This window comes from Astyanax mexicanus, chromosome 8 (assembly GCF_023375975.1).
Source record: "Astyanax mexicanus isolate ESR-SI-001 chromosome 8, AstMex3_surface, whole genome shotgun sequence".
Lineage (NCBI taxonomy): Eukaryota > Metazoa > Chordata > Actinopteri > Characiformes > Acestrorhamphidae > Astyanax > Astyanax mexicanus.
In genome coordinates this window covers 31,338,096-31,350,816 of record NC_064415.1, presented here as the reverse complement: position 1 = coordinate 31,350,816, position 12,721 = coordinate 31,338,096, and the positions used below count along the sequence as shown (strand labels likewise).

The window sequence follows — 12,721 nt, the reverse complement described above, 5'->3', positions numbered from 1 at the left end:
AAAACTGAAAGGGCTGCGGTAAAGATAAAAGTAAACGTAAGGTAAAGGTTCATGTAAACACTAAAAGGCTGAGGCAAAGATAAAAGTAAATGTAAACTGAAAAGCTGAAGAAGATAAAGGGTAAGGTTGGAAAAATAAGGTAAATGTAAAAGCAGTAAAATCTAAGGTAAATATAAATGTAAATGTTGAAAAGCTAAGTAAATTTAAAAGTAAATAATGAAAACTTGAGGTAAATGGAAATGTAAACACTGAAACCCTTGGGAAAAGATATGTGTATATGTTTTCTCTTTGATACAACTGTTAAATATGTTCCAAATGGATTTTCTAATATTTTAATCTTGTCATTTAGCTGCACAAAAAATTGCACTTTAACCTTATCTGTTTTATGGGGCATATGGTTGCAAATTCATAAATTGTGTCATATCAACACAATGCTTTTATTGAAAAAGAATTTGTATTTATATTATATTGTATTTATTGCCAACTAGTACATTTAGCAAGTTAAATTTAGTAAAGTTCCAGTATGCTTTAAACTGTATAAGTGACACTTTTACAATATACAAAAAAATTAGTATACACAGTAAATTACAGTCATAAATAATTTAGCAAAAAAAATCTCATATATCCAAAACAGCAACTACCGGCAAAAAATCAAATTCCTCTGGCAATTTAATTTCTTTTGGAGCATTTATGTGTGTCCATTAAGCAAGAACATCTATAAAGTGTCCAATGTAAAATTCAGTTAAGAAATATATCAAAAACAGAAAAAATGTTTATTAGCAGAAACGTTGGACAGAATAACAGTCTGGACCACTATTTAAAGAATTTAGACATTTAAATGTATTGTAGCAAATTTCAGAATTACAGCATCTGCCTATTTTGATTTTTATTGTTTTTATTTGATGTATTATTTCATAATCTTTCACAACACATATAAATATTGTTTTACAATTCTAAACACATATTGTATAATACATTGTGCAAAATTATTAGGTCTAAGAATATTATTTTTCTACATTTATATATGCTTTGCTCAGTTTAACCCCAGTGCTAAAATCATTATGAAGCATATATTAGATTTCTTAGAAAGGTTTTTTCTGTTTTCCATTATTCCATTATTACTCAATTAGTCTCACTTCTTGTTTTTATGATACCCAACTCTCATAGTCACAAGACACTTTTTTTGCACTGGAAGAAATGATTTCATAGATAAAAATAGAGGACGATCTGAAATTCTCAAGTGAAAACATTTCTTCCTCAAGCACCAGTTTGATTTATATATATATATATATATATATATATATATATATATATATATATATATATATATATATATATATATATATATATATGATAAAGTACTAATATAGTGACTAAGCGACTCATTTATACAGTCCAATCAGAATATTACGACCACCACCTTTTCTTCTTATCAACTCTACTAAGCGTATTTGAGCAATCTGTTGTTCTACTGTATCTGTTTCTCTCTGCATACTTTGTTATCCTCCTTTCAACCTGTTTTTCAATAGTCAGGACCACCACAGAGCAGGTAGTATTTGGGTGGAGGATCATACATACATTTATTTACTATATATAAGCATAAATATATGTTATATATACATACATACATACATATAACACATAAAGTAAAATAAATCCCAAGAGAAGGCAGCCTATAGGGTAGAGTATAGAGAGAATGATTACACCCTGATGTGTGATGAGTGAGATGTGTAAAGACACGCCCAATATGCAAATAGCGAGACCAACCTCAGATGAAAACCCCTGCAGAACTGCTTAGTAGACCCGTTCAAATAAAGAAGGCTACGTTCACATTACAAGCCACGTTGCTCAAATCAGATTTTTTGCTCAGATCGGATTTGGCTATCTTGCCAGTTCACATTACTTTACATCAAATGTAAGTGAGCTGTATCTGTGTGTAATGTGAACAAATATGTCTCTGAAATGCCTCACATGCACACTGATACGTGTATAAACGTCATATTCTTCAGCAAAAACAAATAGTCATAATTGAGAGACGACTCGTAGCTTTATAAAGGGAAATGGGTGTGTGAGCAGATCATATGTGGAGCATCTTTTGCTGGATTGGAGAAACAGCAAACAGATGGTCTGAAGCAAATGTTCAGGTCGAGGAGGTGAAAAAAGGCCAGGCTGTTTGCTTTTGCTGTTTTTGCAGCTATAGCTGCACAACTGCACCAAGAGAGTGTGGGTACGAGAGAGAAGCACGTAGTGTATGCATAAAATTTGACCGTTCACATTGATTGGATATGTATCCGATTTAGGACCACATATAAAATTGACTCTCATCTGGTTTCAAAAATCGGATTTGGCCCATTCCCACAGCCATGAAAAAATCAGATCTGAACCACATTAAGCAAAAAATCTGATTGGAGTCACTTGAGCTGGGTAATGTGAACGCAAATAAAAATGTGCAAAGTAGTTGGCTTAGCCTCAACTAGGATTGAACTACAATTTCTAAATTTTACCAGAACAAACTGTTTAGTTAGACAAGAATTTTAAGTTTAGTTTTTTACAGTGAAGGTGGTGGCCAATGGAGAAAGCGATAGATAAGAAAATAGCAATAACATCAATAGCAGTTTACACTTGTGACAGTTGGTGTGCAGATGTCTGCTCAAGGCAAATACAGCTCTTGCCATTTATTCATGCATTCCTGAAAGAAAAAAACAACAACAAAATGAAAAGCTTCTGTTAGACAGGAAGAGTAATCCGCTGTGTGGCACTCTTATCTATTTTAACTCTTTACTATTTCAGTAGCTTCAGTCTGTTTTAAGGCCACTGCATTATATTTAGTTTAAACATATGGGAGAAAAAAAAGACACGTTCAGTCATGTTTGCTGATGCGTCACTATTTAGTTTGGCCTGCTGACTCAGGACATTCACATGCAAGATCTCTGACTTCCTCCTCAGGCATTTCAGCGTTCTGGGTACTCAAAGTCACAGGACTGTCTGAATACGAGGCCGCAGAATCTGCTGAATGCTCAGTTTCCATATAAGAGGAATTAACCGTTTTATTTTTAACCCTGAAATCCATGCTCACTAAGATTTTTGTTTTACTTATTTCTGATCTTTTTCTCCAAATAGTAAAAACAAGACATGCAGGTTTTAAACCACATTCTTTAGAACTGGATTAAGCAAAATACACTGTAACTCCCTCTGGCACTTCTTGATAATGCTTATCGGAGAGTAACTTTAACAGAAATTATGTGAATTACAACACACACTAGATTGTTTATCGGAAAATAAAGTAGGGGCGAGTGGGCACGGCCTGCTCGGAGAATAATCAGTCATGAAGTTACGTTATGTAGGTAAACAGGTTCAGGTAGGTTCAACCTGCAGTTCTTGCATATTCTTTTGTTTGCATAAGATTCTATTTGTCTCTCAAAGACTTCCCCTATATAATTCTGTAAGAGCTACTCAGGCTACTCAGTCTCCATCCAACAGGGATAGTTTTACAGTGAGTAATTTTACATGCACTTAATAATTCAGTAACCTATAGGAATAAAATCAGATTTTGCTGGTAACCCGATTAATCATGCCTCCATCACAGAACAGGTATTATTTGGGTGGTGGGTTTTTCTCAGCACCGCAGTGTCACTGACATGGTGGCAGACGTTCCAAGTCTGCCGGATATCAATAAAGGCTTCCTGATTCCTGCAAGACAAGTGGCCCAATCACGTGTGGGAAAGAAAGGGAGAGGGAAAAAAGGCAGTCTCCTCGTGTTCATATTTATGAAGCGCATGCAAAACAGAGAGGGTTCTGATTATGTTTTTAGCGTGGATGAGTGTTTTTAGCGTGGGCAGTGATGTTTTTTTTCTCCTTCTGAACGGGATTCATTCAGTGAGTAAGAGAAGGAGCATCATGGCTCCCGTCAAAACTCATTTTACCTCTGACTACTCTAAAGTATATCCATGTCAGGTAAAATTAAAAAACAATTAAAGTCTTTCCCGCTGTACAGTTTGTAGAGGTTAGATCGGGCCCAAAAAATCCGACCCGACCCAGCCCGAGCCCGTGCACGTTCTGCCTGAGCCCGACCCAACCCGAACCATAAACTGTCATTATGAGCCCGACCCGACCCGCCCCATAAACTGTCTGTTTTCGGGCTGATTGAATGAGCGAAAGAGAGAGAGAGATTTCTGGTATGAGCTACTCACAGGTAAAGGTTCTCACACACTGTATCTCCTGTTTCTCTTTCATCTGCCTTGCGCTCATATTGGAATCCCATAAATAATTCTGCAGTTTCTCATTTTTTTCTGTCGTATTTTGTGGCTAGCGCGAGCGCTTTAAACGAGAACAAATGGCACGGACCACGAGGTGCCGCGTGCTGCCGCAGCTGTATCCGACTCCCTGCTGAATCCGACTCCGCTTCGCAAACAGAATCGGCACAACACCGCCTGCTGTACAACAGTGCTTATAAATAAATTAAACACGAAAATGAGGGTATTATATCAGTAATTTTACTTCCTTTTAGTTAGTTTTATAAACACACAATACAGTTAGTTCGAGTTAGTTATTTTATTTCCTTTTAATTACCGTTTTTTTTATTCAGTTAACACAAATGTTTTTTCACTTTCAGTTTTCGCTATTTCGTTCGCTTTCGTGAACAATAATAATTGGTTACTTAGCAACATTGTGATTATCACACCAGAGCTTTATATAAAAATAGAATTAAAAAATACTATTTTCTGGAGCCCGACCCGGCCCGAGGAATGTGGTGGGATCTCGATTTCGGGTCGGTCCTCGGGTCAGGTCGGGTTCGGGCAGAGAATCTAAGCTCTAAAAGTTTGTAATAGTAGTTTTAGCATTGCACACACAGAAGTAAATAATTTCAATCAAGCTTTTATCTCTGACTTTACATCTACAAGGTGGGCCATCTAGGCAGAAGTGTTTAATAATAATCCAAATAACATGTACTGCACAGACTGAGAAAAAAGTATTTAGAATAACCAAATACATGTGCTAAAATATCCAATTACAAGATCAACTTTTTAGGCCCTTGTCTGAGCTAAGAAATCGGAGTATGCTGCTTACGTGACCTTTTGTTTAATCAGATAACAACAGAAATCCAGAGGTCTTAACTTACTTAAATAAAAGATGAGACTAGTCCATTTCTATGCAGTGATTAATTGAGAATACAGTATAGTACAAATGACTAAAAAAATAACAGAAATGTTTTACTTTATTAAACAGTGTGTTATACAGACTTAAAATGTCATATTTATTTTGATGCATACTTTTTTTTGCAAGTTTAATAGTTTTAAACGTTTTCTAGTTTTTTATTTATGTTCTTACCTGGAATCTATGGTCTAGATATAAACACTTTCTGGACAGACAACAGGATACCACACACGTCTTTTCACTGACACACACACGTCTTTTCACTGACACATGCACACCAAGGAGACAGGAGAAACCCAGAGTTCAATTTTATCTCTCTCTTTGTGAAAGCTGAATTAATATACATGGTTATGGAGCAAAGGTTTGTGTAAAATACTTTTAATCTGGCTTAAAAAATGCTTACAATTATGTGACAAAACTCTCATATTGTCACATCCTGTTCCTGTCCCTTGTCATTGTCAGTTTTTTTCCCGTCCCTTGTTTGTTTTCCTAGCCATGTGCTCTATAGCAAGTGGCTCTCTGCATCTCTCCTTTCCTCCGCCTCTGTCCTTAGTCTCCCTGCTTAACCTGAAATATATTTGCTTGGTTGTTAGATCATCTAGTATAAATTTATATTTCATTTGCTAGTATGGCCCTTCCCCCACAATTATGTTATATAAATTGTAGATGTTCTAAATAAAGATACATTTAACTGAAGAAGAAACATAAAATAATCTTTATTTTTCAACTTTTTTATTATTTTCAAAAGCAGATTTACGAATAGTGCAATTCTAAATGTGCAGAACATCATCAGTGAACAAGACTTTAAAAGTTAATTTAACAACATGAGACACAACAGGTGACAGTGCGGAGAACACATAAAAAACCCAGGACTATACCATACCTTAAAATAAAATAATAACAATCAGAAACACATACATTCTCACAACAGTACATTAACCATATTAAACCAATCCTCTAGTTTTCCTGTCATGAATATTTCAAAAATAATACTGTTACTGTGGAGGTTTCTCAGAAAGAGTCACCACAGTTTTTTTTTCACTCAACACATCAAGTCTGTAGTAATGGCTTGTAAAATCTTGGTAAACACAGAGTAAGAAATAAAATGAAAATGTTACAGTTTCTGTTTATTAGTCACATGGGGGCTTTAAACATATTTCTGTATTTATATTCCAACATACAAACATATACAATCCAAAACTGTAATAATAAATACTTTATAACAGTATGTGCACTAAACAGCTACTACTCAAACAAAGGTGGTGGTCCTGAGACCTGGTTTAGATTGTTAAGGCATGTATTTATTTATTGTATTTGAAACCATCGACTAGTAGATGGGCTTCTCTTTGGTTTGCCAACTTCTTGTTTGAAAGCCCAATCAATGAGCAGAATCAAGAAATTCCAACCAACAACAAGTAAACTTCACTTCTTTGACTGTACCCATGCTACTAAAGTGTACAGTTAGCAAGATTTTCCTTTGGTAATTCCTTTTGTAGCAAGGATACAACGATAAGGCTAAATCACTGCAAGGCCTCAGCTGTATACTCCATACTCTATGAGTAAAATGTAACAATATTTAAACTGCAAAATTCAAAATTCATCTTCCACTTTTAAAAACGTACAAACTTGAAATTGTCTCAACATTTAAGAACTGCTCTCCAACTGATTTGACTAAAATTGCTTGCAAATGAACAAAGACACGGCAGTGTATGACCTATTAAAATACAGCTTGTTTTTCACTAACAAAACAGGATTAAAACGTGCCATTTCAATCCACTCCTCGGCCCTGAATTCTTCCACTGTGGTTTCTCTGTTTTACTTTAACATCCTCTTTCTCTGGAAGGCAGTATCCAGCATTTTCACCCTCACTTTTCTGCTTTGCAGTGTTTGCAAATTTGGCACAGTGCAAAGAAGTAGCTATTAGAACACCATCTTTGACCATTTTACACTTGCTTATACTTCTTATTCACGAAGAAATCCACATTCCCTCACTGTAAAATGCACTTTTCTTTCCGACTGCTGTACTTCCTGCGTCTCTGCTGCAAACCTCTCTCCAATCGCTCGTCTTCTTCCAGTGCCCTGAAAAGAGGAGGAGATAGAGGAGTCAAATGAGGAGGAGTAAAGGATGAAGACGGCAAGGATAACAAATGAGAAACACCTGAACCTAATGGTGCAGGATACTGTTGGGAATACAGCATACTGTTTACTACAAACACTATAGACGGCCGATAAAGAACAGTCTAATTCCAAGAAATAAAACTAAAAGGAAAACCAAAGGAATTCCTAGAAATTACATGTTTTTACTGGAGACGTGAGTCACCACAGTTTTTTCACTCAACACATTAAGACTGTGGTAATGGCTTGGAAAATCTCGTTAAGTGCTGAGTAAGAAATAAAATGAAAATTATATGGTTTCTATTTATTAGTCACATCAGGCTTTAAACATATTTCTGTATTAAATGAGTCAAACCCCACAACATGTTGGTGCATGTAAAAACAGAGCCTCAGGCTACATACTGTATACACAGAATACTGTAATGTCTCAATGTTTACTGCAAACACTCTAGATGGAAGATAAAACAGTCAAATTCCAAGTTAAAGAAATCTTAAATCTCCCTCCGATAGCATAGGAGAAACCACCTGTTCTCCTAGGCTATTCACACTATCAATATCCTAACCTCCTTATGCACAAAGAAGCAATGCTTCATATTAGGAGTGTAATAGTATGTGTATTCTTTACAAACCATCAAGGTACGCGGGTCACGGTACAGCCAGTCTATAGAAGACATGAGGAACCAATGAACGTAATGCGGAACTAACAGGAGAGTTGCATCCAGATTGTGTAGCTGTAGCAATGTTGCTATTAGCAACTCGCTACTTTTAGCCTGCTCTGAGTTTAGCTCTGAGCACACAGGGCTGAGTATGGTGACTAGAAACATCGGAGCAATAAAAAAAAAAGACACACAGGAGCTGCCTTCGCAGTTTAAAGACCTACCAATAACCAGAACTAATATGATTTATATATCAGTGTCATTTCTGTTCCTCTTCACACTTACGCAATAATTTTTGTTTGTCTTTCACTTAAAATCACAATAAAATACATTTAAGTTTGTGGTTTTAAGATGACAAAATGTGTAATGAATACTTTCGCAGGCACTATAGCAGTCTAGGGTACCCTTATCAGTACCCATTTAAAAGATTTACATCGATTTTAACAAAATCTCACATAAAACTCAAACAACACATATAGGCAAAGAACTGAATAGCTCTAGAATGCACCATTTAATATAAGGAGGTATTTTGAATAATGCATTTCTTATTTAAGAAAATTTTTAGATAATATAACTTAACATTTGTAGCATCTCATATAATAAAAATGTTGTGACCCAATTTTGATGGAGAAGTGTCAGGGTTCATAAGGTCATGAAAAACCTGGAAAAGTCATGGAATTTGAAAATACCAATTTCCAGGCCTGGATACGTTTTGGAAAGATAAAAATACCCAGAAAGTTTTGGAAAAGTCACACAAATTTGGTCTTTTTATTAGTAGTCTTTTTACTAGTTTATTGATTAGGAAAATCTATTTTGAGCTAACAAATACATCAACTCAGAGTTAATTCAGTAATTTAGCCATATGCAATGAAGCTCTCAGAATCTGACACACATTTTATTATTAAAGATTGTGTGTCAACATTTTAGTTGATTTTTGTTTTTATTATGTCTGCACTGATGTTTTAAAAATCATATGGTCATTGAAATTTGCCTTGAAGGCATGAAAAAGTCATGAAAAATTCATGGAAATGTATTGGTTAACAAGTGTATGAACCCTGAGTGTGCTTAAAAATGATTATAATTATACAGGATATAGGACATATCCAAAAATACAGATCTAGTGTCTTGTTTTCAGAACCTGTTATTTCAACTCACTCAGTATAAATCATTTATTAAAATAGCATAGTTAATATTCATTCAATTATAAACAGCCATACAAAACGTAATACAGAATGGGCACACACGTCCCTTATGCAATCACTACACAGTGAATCATGTCTATCATTACTAATAAGAGCTGCACAGTGGAAACATGGGTTATTACGCATTAGGGACGTTACACATCACTGACCCTCTCTCTTTGGCGTCAATGTCATGGACCAGCTCATCTCTCTGGTTAACAAGAGCCACAAGTTCCTGCAGCAGCAACTGCTCTCTGGTTTTATGAGCCTGTGTCTTCTGCCATTCTAAAAAGAGCAAACATAGAAAGAATATGAGTGAGAGAATAGCAGACGGGAAGAGCAATAAGCAATCATTTGTGCATGTAAAATATAGTGCACTTAAAAAAAAACCTTTTTAAAAAGCTAAGAAACACCATTAGATTTACTGTGTGGTCTGTGTTTCATTCTAGACAAGGCAAAAAATGATTTAGTCTAGAGCAGAGGTCATTAAAAGGGTGGACCGCGGTCCTGGTCCGGACCCAGATGTTGTCCAATCCGGACCCAAACCGATAAACTATTGAGAAGGATTTAATTTGGACAGTGTTCATTTAAAGAGGCGGAACGTTTATTGTCTTTATGGTTTACGTGCTTGGCAGCACAGTAAACTTACAGACCAATCACGTGTGTTGTAAGATCACCAAACGCTCTCCTCTGCCAATCAGATCTGTGCAGATGCAAGAGCGCGGAGCCACACAGGCGAAGCAGGCGGTGAGAAGTCGGAGAATAAAGTGAGCAAAGCTAATAGCAGATGGTGCGCACCAGAAAAAAACATAAAAATACTACCTTTAAAAAAACATACTAGTACTTAGTGTTACTTGGAGGAATTAAAGAGAAACAACTGAGACAATAGTGCAAAATATTCCACTTTACTCCACCTGATCAGAACCCTCGCTCGCAGGCGCACTCTCTTTGCTCCCAAAAAAACCCTACCTCAAAACTAAGGCAACCCCCAGGGGACAAAAAGCATTGGCAACTTTCCCCATCAGTTTTTCCCACAACATAATAAAGTCTGATACAGAAATAATGTTAAATAAAATAAAACTACTGTTTTTATTTTTTTTAAGCTGATATTTTGGCCAAGTTCAGCAAACATTTCTCCATATATTGTATGATTTGTGATGCATGTAATTATTATTATTATGACAGGCAGGCCTAAATCTAATATAAATAAAATCAAATAGGATAAATATAGCATTTTGAAACAAAGTGAACATACAGATTCACATTATTAGACTCGATAAGTTTCCATTTATTTTATGATAGGTTGATAATGTAATTATTGTGATAGGCCTATTTAAAACAATACATATTGTTGAAATATACTAGTATGTGTAATTTGTTTTGTCTTTCAGTTGTTGATGACATAAAACACTGACAGAACTACTAGTATAGGCTTCTTCAGTATACAGTATATAATACTGAATCATAACACAAGTTAAAAATGATGACGGTCTGCACCTTGGCCTGGAGAAATTTTCTCGAACTGGACCGTACTGAATTCTACTTAAATACCCCTGGTCTAGAGTTTAGAAATACTGGTTTTCTCACAGGTAGCCTTAGTTTGACTCGCAGAATGGGATTTCTTTTAGGCCAGCCAAAGCCTAAAGGTTAGAGAAGTGGAGATAAACTTTGAGTAGACTTTCATGTTTAATTCAAGTGGTTAAAAAAAAATATCATACAAAGTGTTTAGTTCCTCATTTCAGGGGCAGATCCCAAATGATGAAGATTATGTAACTGTCTAAATATTTATATTCCTAACTGTATGTAGTGAGTTGTGCTGTATCCTGTGTTTGTTGTCTTACCCTCTACAGCCATAAGGTCTCTAAGCTCCTTTTTTAGCAGTTCAAACTTTATCTCCAAATCCTGCTCCTCTTGCCTGTCAAAAAAGAACAGTAATGAGCAAGTGTCACACTGCTATCTCTAAAATATCATAATTACACAGTTATTTAACAATATTATATTTATTCAGATTCTACACCTAATTCGCCTATTTCAGCTTGCCTGCAGCTCATTTTGGAATGATTTATATTTCTTTTCTCTTTTTGAAATCTGACACAAGACTACCATTAAAAAAATACATGTATATATACACAGGGTTTAGACAATGAAACTGAAACACCTGGTTTAAGACCACAATATTTTACAGTTCTGGTGGAAACAAGAGAGTTGAGATGCACATTGAATTCTGTCGTGATTTGGGCAGCTGTGGTTTTATGTTTTTTTCTATACAATCCGGGTTAGCACCAGAACATCCCTTTCAGATAGCTTCCTCTTGCGTCCACAGTTAATCCTGTTGGATGTGGTTGGTCCTTCTTGGTGGTATGCTGACATTACCCTGGATACTGGGTATCCAGGGCTCTTGATACATCACAAAGACTTGCTGTCTTGGTCACAGATGCGCCAGCAAGATGTGCACTAACAATTTGAACTCTGGTATGTCACCCATAATGTTGTGTGCATTGCAATATTTTGAGCAGAACTGTGCTCTTACTCTGCTAATTGAACCTTCACACTCTGCTCTTACTGGTGCAATGTGCAATTAATGAAGGTTGGCCACCAGGCTGCTCCAATTTAGCCATGAAACCTTCCACACTAAAATGACAGCTGTTTCAGTTTCATTGTCCAACCCCTGTATATGTATATATATATATATATATATATATATATATATATATATATATATATATATATATATATATACACACACAATCTGAACAGCATAATAAATTGTATAGTATACATTACAGTACTCTGTGTTAACACTTTCATTACAGTAGCTTATACAGGAAATATATTTTGTGTAGAAGAAATTAAATGCATTGTTCAAGTTCTCACAGTAGCTGGAGATGATCCTGTCTCCTGATTAGGGCGTTTTTCTTGTTAACCAGGGTGAACCACTCCTGAATCAATTTCTCTTCCTCCTCACGGTCACTGCCTGCAGGAAAGAGTGTGAACTTTGAGTCACTTTCATTTGACATGGAAAATGAAGACTTTTAACTTTTAGAATGTATTTTTATTTTCAGCTAATGTAAGGGTTTTTTACTGCTATCACTGCAATTTCAAATTCATGGTTAATCCAAAATACATGAATGTGTGTATGGGAAATCTGAGCTTTAGGAGAAATAAAACCTTAGTGGTAACATTTAAATATCTGTATTTAAATTCTGTATGGTCAGAGTGAAAAGCAGCCTTAGACATCACATACTGCCTGCACTCAAAATCAACTGGTCATGTTCCTTTAACTGTAGCCAGTAACTGATGCAATGTACTGGATGTACTGCATACTAATTAATACTTTGAGCCCTATCTTACACCCTGTGCAAGGTGTGTTGTGATGCTCATTGCTATATTACACCCCATCAACAGTCTATTTTCATGCCTTTTGTCTGCTTCTTTAAATAGCAAAGGCAATGTATATAAATCTACACTGATGTGTGTGGTGGTCTGGAAGTGAGGTGTGTTCAGGTACATTTTTGGCATATTGCTATCTTGGTGGCGGAAAACACAGGTACGCCACATACTGATTTGAACCCTGACAAAAGTCACCTGTCAGAGGTTCATTTCTATCTTGGATAT

The 12,721-nt window shown here is 35.7% G+C and overlaps 1 protein-coding gene across 4 annotated transcripts in view; it reads right to left on the bottom strand.

Annotated features, from left to right (window-relative positions):
- Positions 1–5,854: 5,854 nt before the first annotated feature.
- The window catches only part of ehbp1l1a (EH domain binding protein 1-like 1a), a 65,574-nt gene continuing 58,707 nt past the window's right edge, over positions 5,855–12,721 (bottom strand). For all 4 annotated transcript variants that reach the window (XM_007255695.4, XM_007255696.4, XM_049481875.1 and 1 more), the window contains 4 exons: positions 11,981–12,080; positions 10,948–11,021; positions 9,277–9,391; positions 5,855–7,233 (listed from right to left, as the gene is read on the bottom strand). In XM_007255695.4, the coding sequence (XP_007255757.3) occupies positions 7,143–7,233; positions 9,277–9,391; positions 10,948–11,021; positions 11,981–12,080 (380 nt within the window). In that variant the 3' untranslated portion in view covers positions 5,855–7,142. The remainder of the gene's footprint in view (positions 7,234–9,276; positions 9,392–10,947; positions 11,022–11,980; positions 12,081–12,721) is intronic.